Source organism: Erigeron canadensis, chromosome 8 (assembly GCF_010389155.1).
Source record: "Erigeron canadensis isolate Cc75 chromosome 8, C_canadensis_v1, whole genome shotgun sequence".
Classification (NCBI taxonomy): domain Eukaryota; kingdom Viridiplantae; phylum Streptophyta; class Magnoliopsida; order Asterales; family Asteraceae; genus Erigeron; species Erigeron canadensis.
The window spans coordinates 8,316,040-8,339,352 of NC_057768.1; the positions used below are offsets into that span (position 1 = coordinate 8,316,040).

At 32.9% G+C, this 23,313-nt stretch overlaps 2 protein-coding genes across 3 annotated transcripts; one reads left to right on the forward strand and one right to left on the reverse strand.

Annotated features, from left to right (window-relative positions):
* Positions 1–926: 926 nt before the first annotated feature.
* LOC122610074 (naringenin,2-oxoglutarate 3-dioxygenase) lies at positions 927–7,628 on the forward strand. The gene is made up of 3 exons (XM_043783057.1): positions 927–1,390; positions 6,502–6,930; positions 7,049–7,628. Exons 1-3 carry the CDS (start codon positions 1,019–1,021, stop codon positions 7,334–7,336), a joined length of 1,089 nt encoding a protein of 362 aa, XP_043638992.1. The 5' UTR covers positions 927–1,018; the 3' UTR covers positions 7,337–7,628.
* A 445-nt stretch (positions 7,629–8,073) lies between these two features.
* On the reverse strand, positions 8,074–14,359 carry LOC122578439 (cellulose synthase-like protein E1). Of its 2 annotated transcripts, XM_043750403.1 has the most exons (8): positions 13,938–14,359; positions 11,784–12,102; positions 11,503–11,643; positions 11,113–11,232; positions 10,823–11,035; positions 10,264–10,482; positions 9,049–9,396; positions 8,074–8,705 (listed from the first exon to the last, which is right to left on the reverse strand). In XM_043750403.1, exons 1-8 carry the CDS (start codon positions 14,246–14,248, stop codon positions 8,160–8,162), a joined length of 2,217 nt encoding a protein of 738 aa, XP_043606338.1. In that variant the 5' UTR covers positions 14,249–14,359; the 3' UTR covers positions 8,074–8,159. The 2 variants fall into 2 exon arrangements, with proteins under 2 accessions (XP_043606338.1, XP_043606339.1); XM_043750404.1 differs by lacking the exon at positions 10,823–11,035.
* Between the last annotated feature and the right edge of the window lie 8,954 nt (positions 14,360–23,313).

A 23,313-nucleotide genomic window follows, 5' to 3' on the forward strand; every position in this document is an offset into this window, starting at 1 on the left:
TTTAGAATGAAAAAAAAGAGCTCTTAAAGTAATTAGAAGAAAATTTCAAATAAAGCTCTAAAAAAAGAAATGCTAGGATGACTAACAAATTACAAACATATTTTTTATTAACAAACATGGCATTTTATGTGGCATTCCATGTCATAAGCGTGTTAATTGAAGATGAAGATTTAATCTATTAATCCAAAGGATATAGGGGTCGGCAATGATGGTTTAGCATTTAGGTCATGTTTTGGGTTTTTTTTTCATATCTTTTTTATTTCATTGCTAATTATTAGACATGTTTAGACAATCAGATTTCATAAGGAACATGATGGGATATTCGGTTTATGGATTAAAGATGTGTTTTGGATGAAATATTATTGATTGTCAGACTGGGTTTTGATTATTTTTATATGTGTATCTATAGATCTAGTAATATTATTGTATTTAGCTAAGATGTCAAACAAATTTGTTTGGATTTAGTTGGTGCAAGAAAAAAAAGTTTAGATTCAAAGGATAGAAATTAATCGGTTGAACATGATAAAGAGGATTAAAAAAGGAGAAAAAATTAACCTTAGTTAAGTTAGTACTCGTATTAAAGATAACTTAACATTGTGACATGGAAGGTCACATAAAATGCCATGTGAGTTAGGGAAAAAAAAATGATTGTACTCGTAATTTGTTAGTCATTATAGCATTGCTCATAAAAAAAAACTTTTACTAATGTCAATGTTAAGAATATAGTCAACCTTTTTTCCTAGAATTGTTAACTGAAAACTCAAATTCAAATGATACACGTCACATTAGTGTCACAACCCCCATTCAAATAATACATACGTGTTTCACTTTACTCACCACGTGTGGTAAGTTGATCACTCGAAGCTTAACCTCCACACGACTCAACGACCCATTTCATTGCTACAAATACAAGCAATATTGCCAAACCTTAAAATTCGCATTATATTATTCCTTCACTATAACACACATACTAGGTCCATTTTTCGTGAGCACTATCCTATACGTACGTCAAAAACCTATGGCACCAATATGTTTGAAATGGGACGAAAACCCGTTACATGAAAACAAGTTCGTTCGTGATGAGGATGAACGACCAAAAATCCCCTATAACAAATTTAGCAACGAAATTCCCGTGATCTCACTTGAAGGGATCGATGACATGGAAGGTTGTGGGTTAAAATCCCGTAGGGCTGAAATATGTGACAAAATTGTAAAGGCGTGTGAGGATTGGGGGATTTTTCAGGTGGTGAATCATGGTATCGATACCAAGTTGTTGTCGGATATGACTAGATTGGCTAGAGAGTTTTTTCAATTGCCTACCGAGGAGAAGCTAAGGTTCGATATGACCGGAGGCAAGAAAGGAGGTTTCATCGTTTCTAGCCATCTTCAAGTAATATACAATACATTACTTTTTATGTTTTTACTCAATGGACTTACATAGTTACATGTTTTTTTTTCTTTTTCCTAACCGTGATTATTATATTATTAAAACCATACTTATAAATTATAGCGACAATTGTAATCATCCGGAGATAACCGTCACTGGTGGTCTCTTTCATAAACATTCGTTTGTGGGTTCTATTAAACACTCTCACGTGTTTTCCACGTGAAAGTGAAGTAATGTACGAGTTTTTTTCTAAAACCTAAAAAGATACCACCATTGATATTGATATCTTGATAAATTTGGGTTTTTTCTTTTCTAAATACACTACTTTATAATGCAATTAACAATTATATTTTATACACAAATTTATGTACTTGTAGATCGGTGTATGTGTATTTAGAAGAAAAAAATGAAAATAAAAGGACCCTAATAAATGTCTATCCGCTCTTATATGCTTTTTTTTGGCTGACAAATACGTTATATGTACGTGTATAAAACTGTATTATATAATTTTTAAGACTTTAGCGATTAATCGGTTATATTATAAAAACTTTAACCATGGCTGTAAAACTGTCTACGTTGTACTCGAGTGTTCTAATTTGTGGCAAGTAATCGACCTAGAAAGGGAGTACCCTTGATTGTATATGCTTAAACTCTATTAATAATTATATGCATCAAAATATTTAAGGTCAAAGTCTATAAATATTGACATTGAAAAATCAAAATATGACACAATTAGTTGGACGAAGAAAGTAGAAATTAAGACTTTGAGGTTTTATGTTTAAATCTTGCTAATGCACCCATGCAAGAATGGAAATAATAAGTTTCTCAAAAATAGATTTACCTATAAAATTAAAGTTAAGTATATAAAACTCAAATGTATAGTTAAATATATACATATTTTATATTACGCTTATATTTTTTAAAAAAGGTAAACACCTTGGCTTATGAAAACAGAGATAAAAGGTTCAATCCTCATCGCATGTAAAGATCCGAGGTCTTTTTCAACCATCTAAATAAAACCATGAAACAGTCTCTATACTTTGCAGAAATAAGATCTATCTATATTTTAACCTCCCATATACCGTGAAAGAAGTATTGGAGTAAAAATCCGTAAAAAAATACCAATATGAAGTTGGTTTCTTTCTTTTCAATAATACTATTAAAGTGTCAAAGTCCTCACAATTAATATCAGATTGATGTTTTATATGTTGAAAATGCTTCATAAGTTTAGTTCCCAATTAATGTTAACTAGGAGGTTTGGGCCTCGCTTTGCGGGGCTCTAGGTGTCGTGTTAAAACGGTTTCGTTTACTTGCGTTGAACTTACTTAAATATAAAAATAAAAAAGCAATAAATAACTTGAAGGAAAAAAAAAAGTTTGTGTGAGAAAACTAAGAAAACCATATAAAAAAGTATACAATATCGAATACAAATATTTATTTTGTGCAATGAAACGAAAAAAACAAAAAAAAGAAAAAACAAAAGGTTGAATAAAAATTTCCTATATGTCAGTTGGTAACACAAAAGGAAAAAACTATGAGAAAAACCAGGAAAAATCGAAAACAAAAAAACCCCAAACGGGATTTGAAATAACAAAATTAGATAGTGATGCGGATATAAGATGAATCGATAGAAAACAACACACAAAAAAGACAAAAAAAAACTGTACAAGAAACCAAGAAAAACCAAAAGAAAAAAAACCTTAACGGGATCCGATATAATAAAATCCGAATAGTAACCGAGTAGTAATGTGGACGTAGATCGACTAATAGAACAGTGTCACGTGACGATGACACTGTTCATTAAACTCACGCTTAATGATATTACAATACAATACTATGTATCTACTTAGTTCTTTATGATATATGATAGTATTAAACAATCATTCAAATCTGATTTTATCAACTTCACTTCGTTGTTAAGAATGAACGCTTTCACACTTGAAGTAAGCAAATCTCAATGTTGATTTCAAAAAAATGGTATGCTATGAAGTTGCTAACTCGAATCGAAACTAAATTCAGCTTTTTTACTTTTTTTATAAACCCAATAAAAAACCTATTTTCATTGAAAATTAAACCATTACCAAACAAACCAAAAATCGAAGAAAAAAAAACTTATAGAAGGCCTTTGGCCTGACATTAGTGTGCCCTATGACAAAAACCATATGTTCAAAACCATATGCGGCGGCGATGGTGATAACGATGATCATGTGGTTCTGACAGCGGTGGCGTCGGCTATGACGACGACGAATGGCAGTTATGGATGGTGGGGGCGACATTAGTGGTGAATATAAAAGTAATTGATGGTAAAGATGTCATTCAAAAATAAATAAATTTGATGTTAAAGATCGTAGTGTAGTTATTTAAAAGGTTGAATAATCCATATTATAAATTATTTCATTAATGATATTATAAATATATTAAATGTAAATTTTTAGTAGATTTTTAAATAAATAAATAAAGTATTTTAGATAAAACATATCTTAACCAAATTTCAACATAAACTTTTAGAAGAAAATTAATACATAGTGGTGGAGAGTGGGGCAAACCCATCCCCAAATCGCTATGTGTATCACCTCCCACACCAATCCTCAAAGGCGACTCCTCCAAAATATTAAAAACGGCAACTGATATCTATCGCCCAAAATGATGTCCAAACCAACTAGATAGCCTAACTCTTCAATTTTTAAAGGGCAACCCACTTGATGACATGGCTTCACATGACGAATTCATCCCAAGTTGGGTATCCTCACTCCCTAAAAAATCAAAACGCCGAATACATGCCGTTAAGGGGGGATCATCATCGTCATTAAAAATTTCGGGATTTAAAGAAGTCAAAACTTTTGTGCAGTTCATTTAGGTTGAGTGAAGTAGCTTTTGATAAATTTACTTTTAACTCCCTACTATTCGCATTTCGCGTTTGAAATTAAGATTGGTCACTGTGCCATAACCTTTTTGAGGTCCCACAACCTTTCTCGTCCAACATTACATAAAAAAGGACACATATCTGTTGTGTATGTCCCCTTGACACATGATGTTACATATATAGTTACATATATCATTAAATTAGATATATATAAGTACAATAAAACAACTACAATAGGCCAATAGGATACAACATATATGAATTCATATACACAGCGTATAGACCGATCAACATACCAGTGTTAGTTAACATCACCTTGCGGCATGCGGACCACAAATCTACATAATACTGTCTAGCTAACCGACATCCCCTTGCGGCATGAGGACCACAATCTACATAGTACTGCGTCTAGCTACCCCATGAATTTAATGAGATTGATATGACAATATTTAGTTATCTACAACAATACATGTATATATCGTTGTAATTTGTATAATAAAATTTATACATTTGTTATAAATAATTAATTTTGGTGTTATGACCAGTTTTATGGAGCTATAATGCCGGCAGGAGGATTCTCTCAAGTTTTCTCAACTTGACTAGTCAAGTTAGGAGGATCTTGACCCTTGGATGGAAATCAAGGGCCAAGATTCAATGATAATTATTGAATCTTGTCTCTTGATTTTCAATCAAGGGTCAAGATCATCCCAACTTGACTAATCAAGTTGGGAAAACTTGAGGAAATCTCATTCCTTTGATGATTTTAGTTTTATGTATTTGGAGTTACAATTTTATGTCCAGTTTTAGAAAAATCAAGTTATATACTTTTTTTTTTAGGTGATTTTATGTGTATTCTAATTAAAGAATCTATTCTCTTCTCTTATATTCATAAAACAAAATTTGTATGACATCATTATTTTTTAAGCAATACACACTTGTCATTATTAGAATTTTTTATATTAATTATTTCTTTTTTATTATTTTGATTTATGACAACATCTTTATTTAAAGTTTAAATCATTTTCTTATTGAATTATGATTTGTAATTTATTTCTTTTCTACCCTAAGCCTCATGTAAATTAAAATATGATTATTTAATTTATGATTTATTTCACTTTTATTTTTGTTATTTATGATGTCATTTAAAAAAAGTTTTTATTATTTCTTTTTAAAAACTCTAATAACTTATACTTGTTAAATTTCCATCATCTACATAATTTTGTCATAACAGTTTTTAAATTATTATGCAAGTTAAAAAAAATTATTTTTTGTTGAAACATAAGGTATAATATTTTGAGGTTATGAATAATATATTTATTTTGTTGTTTACGCACACTAAGTATATTTGATACAAAAATTTAAAGGTATCTATATGCATTTTGCTTATCAAAACCATAAAATGTTTTAGTTAATGATAACATAGAAATTTTAAGAATTTACCAATCAATTTCGTCGCAACTTCAGTGACGAAAACTTGTTAGAAAACTTTTATTAATAAACCCGGGTTGAACCCGGGTTAATTATCTAGTATGTTATATTTTGAAGATTTTCTTATTGGGAAGTGATATTTTTACAATAGAATTTAACCATCTACAACAAATATATACAAATTTTTATGTATAGAATACAACTGCATGATGCAGGTATTGTTGTAAATAATTAAAATATTTTGTAAGAATATCATTTGTCTTTCTTATTAGGCAAAGATTTGTGGTTATTATTCGAAACACGTGAAATAGTTGGCTAAATATGTAACAGCTTGACCCTTTCTTTTTTTTTTTTTTTTCAATTGTCATTCAAGATACATGATAGTAAGTTCATACATATGGCATGTCTTATGGTGTAAGAAAACCAGCAATAGCAAGCAGTAAGTTACATAAGTGTATTAATTAACCGGTTACGTAACCATAAAGAGGTTAGTTTGGCCTGGTTAATCATTCATAGATATGTTCAAATACACTAATAGAAATAATTATCTTTTTTTTTTCCTGTAAAATTTGCTAATGAGCTCTTGATCTAATGATCCAAGGGGAAGGTGGGTAACTGGCCTCATGTTCGAATCTGGACTATTGACGTGTAATTACTAACTTGGAGAATCGTAAATACTTATAGATAATGTACCTTAAAAAAAGTAGAGTGTTATAAATATTTAGACAACATTTATTTTTTTGCATCACTTGTTTTGACTGAATGGTTTTGGTTTTACTACTTGAGACGCATTATTTATAAATAATTTTAATAAATGATTTAGGGAGAAGCAGTGCAAGATTGGAGGGAGATTGTAACCTACTTCTCATACCCGATAAAAGCAAGGGACTACTCAAGGTGGCCCGATAAGCCCAATGAATGGAGGGCTGTTACTGAGGAATATAGCAAGGTGTTAATGGGCCTGGCTTGCAAGCTTCTAGAGGTGTTATCCGAGGCCATGGGACTTGAGAAAGAAGCCCTTACAAAAGCATGTGTTGATATGGACCAAAAGGTAGTGGTGAATCACTATCCAAAATGTCCTCAACCCGACCTTACATTGGGCCTGAAGCGACATACTGATCCAGGAACGATCACATTGTTGCTTCAGGACCAAGTTGGCGGGCTTCAAGCGACTCGTGATGGTGGCAAGAATTGGATCACTGTCGAGCCTGTTGAAGGTGCTTTCGTGGTTAATCTTGGTGATCATGGACATGTAAGTGTTTATTATTTTAGATAATACACAGAATGCACTACTTATGCAAGAACTGACACTCGTAACTTTTTTCCCTAATGGAAATTTTGAAAGTAATACGAGATTTTGTTTCTAATAGTATTTGAGCAACGGGAGGTTCAAGAATGCAGACCACCAAGCCGTGGTGAACTCAAATACCAGCCGACTATCAATTGCAACGTTTCAAAACCCTGCGCCGGAAGCAGTTGTGTACCCATTGAAGATTAAGGAAGGAGAGAAATCAATAATGGAAGAACCTATGACTTTCATGGAGATGTACAAGAAGAAGATGAGTACTGACCTCGAGTTGGCTCGGCTCAAGAAAATAGCCAAGGATAAGCAACAAGCCTTTGAAGAAGTTAAGCCTATTGAAAATATATTTGCTTAAAACCCGACCTTGTTGCCCTATATCAGTACTTCTGATTTCCTTTGTCTCGCATCAATGTGAAGATTGAGTTAGAAAGTTAAGCGATAGAGGGGGCAGAAATGGCATTGTCTAATACCAAATAATGCATAATAAAAGAGTTTGAGACATGTCAAAAATGTGTGAAAATGATTTGAATATCACTATTTTTTTTTTTTCGTTAACAAATGTGTGGAAATATATTGGTTTCCTGTATGCCTAGTTATATCATTGTATCATTAACATCGGGATTTTAATAAAGTATTTGTTATTATCACTAGACTATTAATTTGCTGTCTTAACTAAGTATTGTTTAGATTAATTTAAGGGTGGAAAGGAGAGCAGAGATTTTCTATTCTAATCATCTCAAAAATGAGTGGAAAACTTTTGAAACAAAAAACAACCGCACTTCCCCCTCTAATCCTTTCCATTCCTTCCTTTTCCACACTTATCTTAAGAATGCATTTTATAATTTCTCACTCTCTTCTCCTTTCCTTTCCACTCTTGAATAAACTAAACATTTAACTTGGAAGTTTATCTAATTATTTCAAAAAAAAAAAAAAACCCTTCATCGGGTATCCAATTTTTAAAAACGTCTGTATTATTTTCTAATGTTTAAATTAGTTCGATTAGTTATTAGATATTCAAATCATTTTGGTAACTGGCTAAAGTAGTGAAGTAAACTTTAATGTACTTCATATGCTACTAAAAACACTATACACTTAAGAACATGAAAATCCAAAATTACATAACAAAACAATAAAAACTTTAAGATGGACTTATATCTCATTGTATCGAGATATACATACTACAGAAAGGAGAAAACCATACAAATGAACAACGCAAGAGAAATCGATTTAGCAGCAACAGAGCTCGGAATCTTTCCGTTATCTTTACGAAAGAAAAGACCCGAGTACAATGGTATGTTGAGTACCACCAATACGACACAAATTAGTATTTGAAATGCCATGGTCTCATAGTATGACCTCCAAGTTTTTGTGTCCATCAAAATTAATTTGATGACAAACCTTATGAAGCACAACAAATAGACCATTGATAGTGTCACAATTGTGGTTGATAAAAGAGAAGATGATCCAAATTCCATCATTTCTTTATTGTATCTATCTTGAACATCGTCATCAGCCACTTTTGAGCTGATTGCAAATGATAAGTCGGAGCCCAAAACTGTGTCGAGGAATGCAAAGAGATACGAGCTTGTTCGTTTGTAGATCCAAATTCTTCGGTCATTCCACCACCCTCTTATGGTTCCACCGGATTGGAGGAATTCATGGCAGTTAAAGATTGAGGCGAAGATTACGATGTATGCAAATGGAAGAAACCATCCGCTTGATACCTAAATATATCAACAATGTTTTATGACATGTTGTAAACTGAGGCGGTACCAAAAAGGGGCAAGAGGGTCAATGCCTCCTCTTATGGTTCCACCGGACCCAATGGATTTTCTAATTTTGCCCTATCTTGGATTTTCGGTCATTCCACCACCCTCTTATGGTTCCACCGGATTTGTCATAGTTTTTTTTTTCCCAATGGATTTTCTAATTTTGCCCTATCTTGGGTTTTTTCCATTAACTTTTAAATTTTGCCCCTGGTTAGATATTTTTTTGGTGCCGCCTATGTATGTAAATACATTTCATCGCGATAACAATGTTAAGTGAATGGTAAAAGAGATCACATACCGGAGGGAAAAGTGAAACGCCGTTTAGGAGACAAAGGGAAGGGACAATAGTGTAATAGAGAGTTGGCAAGGAGGAAGGAGACCATAAACAATAGATCAAATAGCCCATCACTTGACTAGGGTGAAGCTTTCCAAGCCCATACCAAACCGGGCTATATTTTGAGAGCAAAATCATGAGATCACCTTCGGACCATCTTTTATGTTGGACAAGGGTCTGGTCTAGTGTGGTTGTAGTAACACCGAGAAATGCCTCTCTTTTCGGATTGTAATAAACTGACTTCCACCCTCTGTAGTGGATTGATAGGCCTGTTAACACATCCTCAACTGGGCACCCATATTTCAACCCGATCTAAAATACACAAATGGAACATGTAAAATGAATCTAAATGGGCACGCAAAAGCACATGTGTGATTGTGATCAACTAAAACGAAAATCTAAAAATGAAATGATTCAAGGAACTAAAAGTGACAGTATTGATAAAATCACTTATAACGAGTGGATTCAATTATGATTAGGTTTATCTCCAAATGGTAATATAATAAAACTTAAAAATGGTTATGATTATGTTTTATTACCCCATAGTTTAACGTTCAAGTATTTTTGTAATTCGTTGTAACCCTGCAAACCAATAAACCATTTGTTTAAGGACACTGACTCAAATGTTATAACAGTACTCACAATACCAACTCTATCGTTATTTCACCATACCCACTTTATCAGTATGAAGAGTAATAAATCTACAATAATAATGTTTAACTATCCACAACAATGCATGTTTTATATAGTTGTACATTTGTTGTGGATGACTAAAATATGTTGTAGATCTATCACTCCCCGTTATTTCACCACTGGTTCTTGTTAGGGTCACAACAGAATACAAGTCTCGCACAAGTTGGACACGGAGGCATTGTGACTGCTCTAATAAATTGGAAAAAAATTATGCTAGGGCTTGACGAGTTGACACATTCAACTTCGTTCCAAAAAAACTTGCCATAACCCGAATCCATTATATATATATATATATATGTATGCCCATTTGGTATATAGTCTTTAATCTCTTGAGGATGAAGATCAGGTATTGAACCCTATCGTTAGTTCTTCTTAGTGTTTATTGGGAAGTATAAAAATAAAAGTAAAGTAATATAAAATAGAGCAGTTTTTTACCAGTTAAAGATGAACAAATTGAAGAGGAAAAATGAATGACGTAATATATACCTCTTTGCCCCATTCGGTGTTGATTTCAAACGTGCAACTTGCAAGACTCTTTATTTTTTCAATCGTGTATTCCAATTTCTCTTTGTGATGATTTTCCAATCTCCAGTTGATTTTACTTCCATCATTTAAACTTTTTCCTGATAGAATATCTCTCCGGTGAAAACAGTTAGTTCCAATGTATAAAGGCCCGCCAACACCATCATGACCATGTAAATCAACCTTCAAAAATAAAAAAAAACTTTTTAAACTTGTATAAAAAAATTTCAATTAATCCGTATATACTTAGTTTAGGTGGATTTCTAACTCATTTACTTATATGTGGGTGGTCTGTTCTGTTTGGTTTAAATTCAAAAGTCGCTCAAATATGTTATCTATTGCATATTTTAAGGTCATTAAAGCTCTAATTGACACACTAATGGTTTTTAAATTTTGGACAAAAGTGTTTCATGACAATCCAAACTGTCCAAACCGACTGGTTTGAATACATACATAAGATTACTAAGATTTTACCCAACCTGTCTAATTTGTCAACTCGAGTTTAAAGATTTAAATCTTTCACCTCAGTGATTACTCGAAGAGAACCACCATAAAGTTCATTCTTTGTAAGATTTTCAAAACACTGTGGGTACTGAATAAAAGCAATCTCATGGCCTTTTTCTTCATCCATGAAGAAGCAAAGGGCATCCCTTACGGCATCACTAGAACTAGAGTACATATCACAGTCGACATTTAGAATTATCGGTCCATTGCTTATCATAGATGACACCCTTATCTGCATAATTGTCGTCTTATCAAAAGAAGCACAAAATGAAAAGAAAATGAATGTAGATAATACTAAGTACTAGTTACCAACGTGTTCATGGCGCCAGCTTTGAAGTTATGGGAATGAGCTGGTCTTTTTTCCCTAGCTATATAGACTAACTTTGGAAGGATTTTCCCCTCAATATCATGATCATGATCAAGCATAATCTGCAAATAAAACTATCTGTAACTATCTTTCTATTTAAGTTATTATTAACTATTTGTAGATGAACAACAGGAAAATGTTGTATAAAACTTGCTTTAATTTGGGTCAGCCAAAATCTTTTTGTATAAAAATGACCCATTTTGCTAGTTAGCCAATCTACCTGGTTTGATGATTTGGGTCACCTCTAAGTGTAACTAATCATGTTGACAACAAAAGTTATTTAAGTTGTAAACAATGTTCACTAATTAAAATAAAAAACTAAACTTTCCTACTTGTATGATGGCACTGTGATCACGTGGAGATGTAAACGAGTCCCATTCTGCAAATCCTTCATGTTCCAAACGTAATTCTTCAGGAACTCTTCCAATCTTGGTCACATTCTCAATCCGAGTCTTCATGTCTACAAATAGTTTCTGCAAAACGAAAGAGAACACTTTTTTTTCAACTTATGAAAAATGTTATGCATAGTCTCGGTGCATATGCATTTTACATACTTATACGACCTCATTTTTATAAAGGTTGTTAAAAGTGCTAATCTAAAAATCATCATTACCTGAATGGAAATAAAATCTTGATTGTGTTTTGTGTTCGATGGTTGAGACACTGAATTGAAATAGGCGGTAGGAGATAGTGGCTCCACCTTGTAGTTTCGGCAGTATGGCAGCCAGTACTTAGAGAAAACGGCTGCTTGATTGAGAGCGTAGAAGGTAAGTTCAGATCCACCATCATCAGAGAGATAGATAGCAAGTTTCTCTGGTGGGTAGTCATATGCCATAACTGATAAAACAGTACTGATCACCATCATTGGTGGCTCAATGACAGGGTTAGCCGTGCAAACAAATATGTCCACCTCTGGCAACTTATTTTCATACCTGTTTCGTTCACTAAACCACTTAGAAAATATTATTATATCATGCAACACATGCATAACTAATGAGTGTTAAATAAATATTATATCATATCAAATACTGATATAAAATAGGTTGTCATAACTACTTTGGGAAGTTTTTTCATTTTCATTCATTTAGTTAAATGAACAAAGAATATGGGTTTACTTAAGGGCTTATTACTTTTTAAGGTATCGTACTTGTCTATTTTTATTTTTGTAAGGCCATTCTAAAATTTCAAATTTCCTATAATGTGGGGTGTATTGTGGAAAAGTTCACATATTGAAGTACCAAAACAGCCTCCCGATTTTGTAAAAGTGGTTTTGTGTGTGTGGGCCGCTGACTCGTAGAGATCGCCAAACGGGCAGATCGCCTACCCGGGGTGGTGTTCCCGGCGACACTGGTGGGTTGCCTTCCTGGAGCGCCCCACTCCATTTAGCCTTAGGGTATACTTTTCAACTATTTTAGTACGATTCTTTTGAAGTATTACTCGTAATTTCTATAGAGCAACTAATTTATCAACATAACTTTGACTTCACATACGAACATACATCCAGCTAAAAGTGGACAAAGTTATATCTAGTAACATGAATAAGCAATTGGTAAGCACTTTATTTACAACTTCTTAAACAATTGGTACAAATATTTTTAAAGCAATATGGAAAGTTTAGGTGCATAATTAAATACTCTAATAATTAAAGCTTGTGAAGTGACGAGTTACTATTCGTCCATGTTATAACCCACACCATTATTCGGATTTTGTCAAATCGCATCTGGTTCGGTTTTTCTAATACGAGTTACTTCCTGGTTTTTTTCATATGTTTTTTCTTTCAGGTCTTCAAATAATTATATTGAAAACATTTATTCTTTTTTTTGTAACAATATTTAGATTTTACCACATTAGATCCCTTTCATGTTTAGAATTACGGGTTACTTCCTGATTTCTTACATTTTTTTCTCTTTTGGGTTTTCAAATAATATATCAAAACTATTTTTTGTAATTATATTGAAAACGTTTATTCTCTTTTTTTTTGTAACAATATTCAGATTTTACCATATTAGATCCCTTTCAGGTTTAAAATTACGGGTTACTTCTTGGTTTCTTACATTTTTTTTCTTTTGGGTTTTCAAATAATATATCAAAACAACTTTTTTGTAATTATATTAAAACGTTTATTCTATTTTGTAAAAATATTCAGATTTTACCACATTAAATCCTTTTGAGGTTTAAAATTACGGTTACTTTTTGGTTTATTACATTTTTTTTCTTTTGGGTTTTCAAATAATATATCAAAACTACTTTTTTGTGTTATTGCCTTTGAATAAATATCATTTCATATGTCAAATATTTTAACAAACATATATAGCGACACATCATCAATAACAAAACATAATCGTTTTTAGGTTTTCAAATAATATATTAAAAACTTTTATTAATTTTATTTGTGGTATTGTCTTTGAATAAGTATGTATTTTATATGTCAAAGTGTTTAGAACATAAATCATCAATAACAAAAAGTAATTGAACTAATTAAAACCGCCCAATGCAGACGGAAATTATCGTGATTTTGCCTTTAAATAAATATATTAAATATATATTTGATATGATAAATTTTTAAACAAACTAATAAAAAAATTTTATACAACTCTCTTTTTTGTTTTTTCTTACATATAATACTAATCTTGTGGCCCACCTTTATCTAAAATCACATAGACGATAGAGTAAATACAATCCGCTGTCAAGCTTAGCTACTTTTTAGACTAGTTGAGTGAAATATCCCTTGGTAATCTAGTTTGGTAAAAATGGAAGTCGTACGTACCTTTGGAAGAGTCTCTGTTTGAAGGTACGGCGATCAGTAGGATTCCATCGAACCGACTGCGTCAACACCCAATACACACCGAAACATATCTCCGAAACAAACATTCCGACCGTTCTTAATCTCCAACTTCCATGTAACACTTGTGTTGTCCTGTATATCCATATCCATATTATACTTAGCAATACTGTTGTTGCAAACACTCTTTTTAGCTTCTTTTCTTTTCCTCTTATGATTGTCTCAAATAATGGACCATCTTTTCCATCATATTTCATTTTTCTTCCTTCTGTATTAATTTTATCAAGAGAAGTCATATTCACGGTGTGTATCAAAATCAAACATGTGTATAGTTTAGAAAATTGTCAATACAATTTATCTATATTACATGATCTTGATTAATTCTTAGAAAATGGGAAAATGGGATAAATCAAGACCTCATAACATAATGACTTAAATAAATGGCCTTCCTATTATAAGGACCACTTTTTGATTGCAAAACTATGCCAAACGCAAACAAGTGGTCTAGTACTGTAGTATATTTTGTTGGCGTTAAGATGTCCATCACTAGCAGTCAAGTCTTATAAGTTTGATTTTTGTGGTACCGACAAAGATATGATAATTGATAGACCAGACATTATCTTTTAAGAAAAATTATAAATCCTCGTAAAACTACAAGAAGCCGTCATGTAGTATCCATTAATTATCTTTTCCAATTTTGCCCCTTAATTTTACACATGTCATCAAGGTTGTAGAACTCCGGGAATCAAGATCGGATCGGCGAGGGTGGGAGTAGATTTATTAAAAATTGGATCAGTGAATAGTGAGTTCTTATATATAAAATAATAGTTTTGAAATTATTTGTAGAAAAATTTATATATATATATATAATATTAATAAAGCAGATCTCCCCTGTTTACATTTTAAGTTTCAATATTTACTTTCGTAAAATACACCTTATCTATTCTATATTTAACTAAAATAACTATAATACTTTTTATGCTCTCCTTAAATCTCAACCAATCCATTTTTTTCTCTCTCCTTCATAAATCATTTATTCCTCCAATTCATTCAAAATATTTTATCTCAAAAACCGAACATTGATAAATTATAAAAATTATATGAGTGTTCTTAAAATTTCATGTTCTTTCATTAGAGATGTCATTCGATATACTTTCGACGGAATTTTAAATCCGAGAGCGGAACCCAGTTAATGCATTTGGCTATCACACTCTATGACCTATCACACTTTATGACATATCACCCCCAATATCTCACTGCCGCAATGTGCGGGTACTTACTCTCGTATATATATATAAAAAAAACTTCAAATTAAACATAACATAATTTTTCAACTTAAACATAATTGTCTAGAACCAATATATTAACTTATGGATTATAGGAATAGAGTTGGAAGTATCGTTATTTGAAGAGTTAATCATTTATATATTTACGTATGTGAAAGTAGGAAATAAATTCTTGAGCTTCATCATTTTAACTAGAACAATACCCGGTCGTTGACCGGGTTAGAACAATGAATTGACAAAAGTGCAAGTATCCCAATAAATTAACAAAAGTGCAAATATGTTTAAAATACTTGAAACATGTTCAAGTTTGTCTATAAAGATGGAGTGAATTATAAAGACATAACATGAAATGTCGCAAAATCAAACATAAGATAGTAGAAAAAACAATGAACGATAAATGTTCAAAATAATTAATTGACGACTTGTATAGTATCTTGAACCTTGGAATCATTGGCGTCCTTAATTATCTTATGTTTATCTTCCATAGCAACATCATTAATCATGTTGCGCGCATTCATTGATCTTGTCCAAAGGTTCCACATGTGTGCCATTTGAGTCCATAATAGGAGCTTCATTTATGGTTTTAGAAGTTACACAAGGCCCCCATTGAATTTCATCCATCATTGCTTCTTCACAATCGGTGACCTTTGGTTGTAGAAGTGTAGATGTTGTATTGGCAACAACCGAGAGCAACGGGAGAACTACACGTGGCATAATGACATTGATGGTGTTTAAGACACCAAGTTCAGCACCATAGTAGTTTGTTTTGGTGCAGAATCACGTGTGTACTTTGCTTTGGTGCTCAGCAATATCTTCCAGCAGAGCCCAAAATCGGCACGAATATGTTCTTTTTTTTCTTTGCTTTAGCTGAATACTTTAAGTAGAAAAACTCGCTGAAGCTGGTGAGACGTTCGGTCTATTCACACAGGCACACAGCCAGAGCAGGGATTTCTTTCTTGCAGAGAAAGATCCTGAGGGGCAGCCAGTTTCTTTTACTAAATAGGAATGAAAGTATTCAACCGCCGGAAAGTGGGGTGGCCAGCTAGTCGGAATTAGACTTTCCATTCAATTCGTGACACTGTAAACCTACGCGAAAATTCAGGTTTCATATTGTATTGATCAACTTTGATACCGAACATGACCGGGACTCCAATTAAGGAAGTAATAAAGAACTCAATTATCCAGTTAGGATCGCCATTACCCTATAGAAGAAGTATGATAAGTTAACTATGCATGCTGATGAAGAAGTATGATAAGTTAACTATGCATGCTGATAAAGATATATATTAAAATTTGTGAAGTAACAAACCTCTTGCGACTCCCTGGCAATTAACTCATCGAATGTGCATCCTATGAGCTTAGCAGCATTATCTTTGATAAGAACACAATCCATGCTCTCTTTGTTGTTGTTTACTTGTACTACTAACCTGTATCTATAAAAATAAAGTATCAGTACTGTTAGAAATCCAAAAATAGTGATACATTGTAATTTAAGTTATGGACTTACTTGTTGTTAAGTCATGTGTTGATTATTTCTAAGGTTGAGGGGCTAATTGTGATAATTAGCATAGTTGGTTAGTTTAAACTATAAATAGCCTCAATTCCTTAGAAATCATAACCTTGGCATAACCTTGACACATTTTTCATACCATTACACCTGAATAACACACACTTGATCCCGATTCTCTCTCAACACACACACAAACACCAAGAACACACACACACACTAAACCGCCATTGTTGATGTGAATTCGAGTGATAAAATCGTGTTGTTACATGTGGTATCAGGGCAAAACATCGTTTTGATCTCGATCCATAACTGAATTCAATCACAATTCATCAAACAATCACCTTTTAATTCTGTTTTTGTTCGTTTTTTTTAATCACTGAAAATTCAAAAATAACCTCTCAAATCACATAAAATCACAAATGTTTGGTCACCGTTCGATTCCTCATAGTTAATTACATAATCCTCTAAAGTTTCGTGTTCTAATTCTATCTGGATCAAAAGTTCAGATTTTGAATTTTTGGCGCTAAAATTTGGGATTTGATTCTGTTGTGTTATAAGCTGAATTGTGTTAATCGGATTGTTGCTAAGGTGAAAACAAACTGTTTGCAAGTGGTTTCATGTTCCAATTCTCAGAAAATCAAAAGATATTGAAGTTTTTTAAATCGTCAATGGAGTTGTTCATGTTCAGAGGTTGAAGACGACATTGTAAAGCTAAAACGATCTTATTTAGATCATTTCAGTTTTTCTTTCCTTGATACTTACATTTCAGTGTGGTGGCTTGTAAAACGATTCAAATTAGATCGTTTTGACAAGTGTGGTTGTGGTGTGAAGAGTTGATTGTGGCTAGCTGATCCTTTGGATTGGTTTTGGTCAATTCAATTTCTTGAAAATAATCAAGTTTTGGTGAAATTCTGTGAAGAAATCTAAAACGATCTCTTTTAGATCATTTCAGACTTTGAAAAACCAAAACGATCTCTTTTAGATCGTTTCAGTTTTGGTGAATCCAAAACGATCTCTTTTAGATCGTTTCATCTTTCACTCAAACAATTCCTGGTTTGATTACTTCTTGGGTAACTGATCTTCGTGATTGGTTTTGCTCAATTCATTCCATTACATTTCATACCAAAACTCTGTCCAAATTCATTCAGAATACTTAGAATTTTTCATCCAAAATTCAATTTAGATCATTTTATTCCTGAAGACAGATTTAGATCGTTTCATTTCCAATAAAAAATTAGATCGTTTCAATTCATTTATCAATTTGGATCGTTTTCCTATCTTTCCAACTTTAGATCGTTTCATTCTATCTCATTTAGATCGTTTCATACTTTCTTCAAAATCAATTCAATTCTCAAATCAATTTCTAATGGCTACTCGTGAAGCATTGGCTCTGGGTACTGATACAAGACCTCCAGTTCTTTATCGTGGTAACTATGGACTTTGGAAGAAAAGGTTCATGGATTATGTGGAACGTCAGACTAATGGTCACATGCTTAAGGATTCAATCATGAATGGACTTGCTATGCATCGTCATCCTACTACCGGTGCTATTTTAACTCCTGATCTTTTGAATGCCGAACAAAGAGATCGTACTGCTGCTGACAACAGAGCTAGGTCATGCTTGTATCAAGCACTTCTTGATGAGATCTATGGCTCAGTTGATTCTTATGACACAGCAAAGGAGATTTGGGATGAAGTTGCTAGACAAATGGAAGGTGCTGATGTATCCTCAACAATCCGACTGACAAATGTCTTAACTGAGTTTGACAATTTTCAGAAATCACCAAATGAATCTCTCGAGTCCATGTACTACAGATTTTGCAATGTAATCAATGAGCTCAGAAAGAACAAGGTCAAGAAAACTGAAATTGAGCTGAACATCAAATTCATCAAAGCACTTGGTCCTGAGTGGGAAGATTATGGAACTCAAATCAAGCAACATCAAGATCAGACCAAATTCACCATTCATATTCTTTATGAATCTTTCAAGTTGAATGAGCATCAAGTTCTAAGCAAATTTTCATTCAACAAAGTGCCAGAAGTTGTATCTACTGATCCTTTGGCATTGGTTGTTGAAAGAAAGGTTTCTGAGGCTCTTAAAAGACAAATGACTGTTGTTTCTTCGTCTGATGAGGAGGGAGAAGATTTCTTGGCTCCAAGAGATGGTGTTCTTGATGAATTTTACCAAGCTCTTGCCGCTGTGACTAAGCATTTCAAGAAAAAGTATTTCAAAGCGAGGCCAACTAACAACAATCTTCGTACTTCATCAACAAGTGCATTTCCAAAGAAGGAACAATATCATCACAAGAGTTTTGAACAAGGTGAAACAAGTGGTTCCAAGAACGGAGATAAGAAAGCAGAAACTGAGAAACAATTCGTGGAGAAAGGAAAAACATCTGACAAAAAGTGTTACAATTGTGGAGTTCCTGGTCATTTTGCTGTGGATTGCAAGCTGCCTCGCAAGAAGAATTATGAATACTACAAGCAGAAGATGCTCTTGGCAAAGCAAGTTGAAGTCGGTCAAGCCTTGATTGCTGAAGATGACAAGTGGCTTTTGCTGTCTGATGATGAAGATGAAGATCTGTCTGCAAATGTATGTTTCATGGCAAGGTTGAGCAAAGACAAAGTGTTGGAGGCTGACAGCATTAACGAGGAATATCCCGATGATGAGGTAAATCTCGACTCTACTTTTTCATCAATTAAGGATAAAGAGTCTTGTAGAATTGCCTTATCAAACTTGACAAATCATTACACTTTATTAGCCAACAAAAACAAGAAATTGAAAATAGCAATTTATTTTCAAAAGGGGAGTACACAAAACTTCTTGAAGAAAATTCTAAACTACTTTTTGAGTATGATGCTATGAAACAAGAATTTCAAAATTATAAAGAACAAATGTTGGTTAAAGAATGTGAGATGAATGCCTCTCCTGATTCTAAGTTATTGGAAAAGTGCCATAATTTAGAAAACACCATTCTTGATCTTGAAAAAGTCAATCAAGATCTTGAAGTTCAAAAGACCAATGAATGGCTTCGGGCAAATGCAAGACAAATGGATGTTGATATTCTGAATAAGAAGCTTCAAGAAGCTACACCAAAAACAATTGAACTCGAAAGAAAAGTTTATGATTTAAATCATAATTGTTTTTTAAAAGGCATTGAGATTGAAAACCTTGAAAGACAAATTGAGGAACATAAAAAGAATATACGTTTCTATCAAGAAAAGTTGTACAAAGTTGAACAAAATCCTCTTTTGGATTTCACTGCCTATTTCAATAAATCAAAAATTGATAGATCGGAACTTCTTCTTGGGTTGGGTTTTGAGAATATCACTCCATTGCAAAAAGCAAAAGAAGAAATTATACCTTTGTATGATGAGAAATTTTTGAGACTTGGTATGGTACAACAATTCATTCGTCCTTTGGATGACGAATTTGAGAGTGATGAAGTTGAGAAGATTCAAAAGAATAAATTTTTGGTTAATTATGATGCTATCAATACTTCTTATGAAACGAAAAATTCAACAATTTTTGAATTAGAAGAGATTGCGTCTAATTTTCAAAACCAAGAATTTGTCATTTCTCCACCAAAACCAACTAAATTATATATTCCATCCACATTTTTGGAAAAACAAATAGAAGATTTACAACAAACAGTGGAATCTCAACAAAAACTCATTCATAATCTACAGTCTCAAAGTCCAAATTCGAGGAATGAATCAATTGTTGTTGATATCAAGAAAGTTTGTGTGAATGTTTCTACTCAAACTAATTTCAGTCGCTTAGTAGACCATTTCACTCAGACTACTTGTGATTCATCTACAAGTTCATCCACCCAGACCGTGACTGACTGTTTTGCATGTACTTGTCAAACTACTGCTACTTCTTTAGCTGCAAATTATGTGCAATCTGATTTATCTGATGAAGATCTTGTGCATAACTTAGTTTTGATATGGTACTTTTATAGATTTTTCACATGCGAAAATCTTGATGAGCTAGTTGTTCACCCTAAGCTTTGTGCTAGTATAGGTGTTGATACTTCTACTCAATTTTCTTGTGAAACCAAGGATGTTCCAGTCCAAGTCGACCTTATTCCTGAGACTACCCGTGGTATGATGTTGGACAACAAGATTCCTGATATTTCTACATTTTTGAATGAATTCACCAAAGATGATTTTGATAAATTCATGGAGGGAGAATATGTTTTTGACTCAGAAACTGAGAAAAAGATTGAATCTATCAAAATCATAAATTTTCAAAAAGAAATAAAAGGAGAATCTCAAAAACTAAAATCAGTGTCCAAAGCTCCAACATCATATTACTTCCAAGAACGAGTTAAAACCAAACTCGTCAAGGCTGAACAAAAGAGTTCTAGCCCTTCTGTCAAGACTGAACAAAAGAGTCCTAACCCTCCAAAACCCGACAAACATGTTAAAAAGAAACAAGCTGAGACCTCACCAAAACCAAGGTATCACAAAGTGAAACTTCCAAATGACAATCCAAATGCTTCTTTGTCTAACTCTCAATCTAGTTCAATTTCTAAAGTGCCTAAGTCTAGCTCCGTTTTGCTAACTAAGGATACTTCAAATGGTGTAAGATATAGGGATAGATATGGATGGTTTTCAATTGTCAAACCTAAGAAGCAAGAAGTTTCCTCAACCCCAAAAGAGACAAAAAAGATGAATAAGTCTAAAACCCCTCGTTCTAATCTTCTTAGTGACAATTCAACAGGTGGAAAGACCAAATGGGTTCCTAAGTCATTAGAACCTAAGATCAATTTTAAGCAATTGTCTGTTGAGGAAAAAAAGAAGAGGAGGAGGAGAAAGAGTGTTGGTAACAGAAAGAAAAGAGTTTCTGTTGATTTAAACAATTCATCTTTAGTGAACAATGTTAATAAATCCAAGGCTATGCCTTGTGGGGCTGTAAACAATGATAATGGTCGTGCTTGTTTGAATACTGTTAAACATGTTACTTTTAATTCAAATGTGAATGTGCGTACTTTTTATACGAATGTGCTTATTGATGGTGTGCTTGTTAATGCTCATATTGATTCTAAAGCATGTTTGTATGCATATCCTAAGTTATAACCCCTGCCTGTGTTAACTAACCACAAAGGACCCGTCTTTTAGTGGGTACCTAAAGTCGGTTAAAATTTTTGATTGCAGGAAATAACCATCTGTGTGGATACTCGATTCCGGGTGTTCAAAACACATGACTGGCAATAAATCATTGCTCAAGAACTTTGTTGAAAGGTTCATGGGAACTGTTTGTTTCGGAAACAACAATTTCACTCCAATTCTAGGTTATGGAGATATTGAAAGAAACGGAATTTTCATTAAGAAAGTCCATTATGTTGAAGGTCTGAGTCATAACTTGTTCAGTGTTGGACAGTTCTGTGACAATAACCTTCAAGTTCTTTTTCGACAATCTCTATGCAAAGTCCAAACTCTAGATGGAATTCATATCCTATGCGGAGATCGTGAAGATAATCTTTTCACTGTTAATCTTGATGATAACCAACCAACTGATAATATATGTCTTGTTTCAAAAGCTACTTCGAAAAATTCTTGGTTGTGGCATAGAAGGCTTTCTCACTTGAATTATCAAACCATCAATGCTTTGTTTCAAAGGCTTTTTCAAAAAATTATAAAAAGTTGAAAAACAAAAAACAAAAAAAAAAAAAAAATTGAAAAATAACAAAAAGATTTTCTTTATTTTTTAAAGTGGCTTACATATGCTATGTATGTAACCCGGGCTTCATACTTTTATTTATATCTTTGTGGTTTACATATACTCTGTATGTAACCCGTGCTATGATGTATTTATTACTTCGTGGCTTATGCACACTCAGTGTATAACCCGTGCTTATTTGTGTTATTTATTTCATAATGGCTTGCATATACTCTGTATTCAACCCGGTTTTAAAAAGAAAACTTATTTATGTTTCAAAGTTGGAATTAATTCATGTTGTTATACATATAAATTGATATAAGACAACGCGGAATTGAACGCCTTTGTGTACTTCCAAGTGGTCTTATATGAATGCATATGTGTAATATATTGGATTTTCATAAAACTCAAAAAACTCTCAATTGTTGATATGAGAAGCAAAGGATTGAACGGCTTTGTGTACTCCTGAGTTGTCTCATCTTGAACAATTGATTGAGTTCACTTTTCATAAAACCTGTTTTGATTTCACACAAATCATTTTTGCTCCACCTTTTCTATGAAAATCTTTTTGATCTATCTTTGCATAGATTAAGGGGGAGTTTGTGATTTCAAATCTCTTTCAAATTTCAAATGTGTTTTTCCAAAAAAAATTTTCACATTTGATGATTTTTTTAAAATATTTTCTTCAAAGGAAGTTCGGTGTTTAGTTTGCACATGAGCGACTAGGTTTTTTCTCAAAATTCTACTCCATGAACTTCATCATCGCCGATAAGTTCTAACCCCGGAGTATTCAATTCTTTCTTTAGATAGTAAGGGTATTTTGAGTGATGATGGTTTCGTGCAAATAGGATGGAGGGAGTAAAGTCGAAAAGTGAGAGGTTATGGTGATAATGTTGT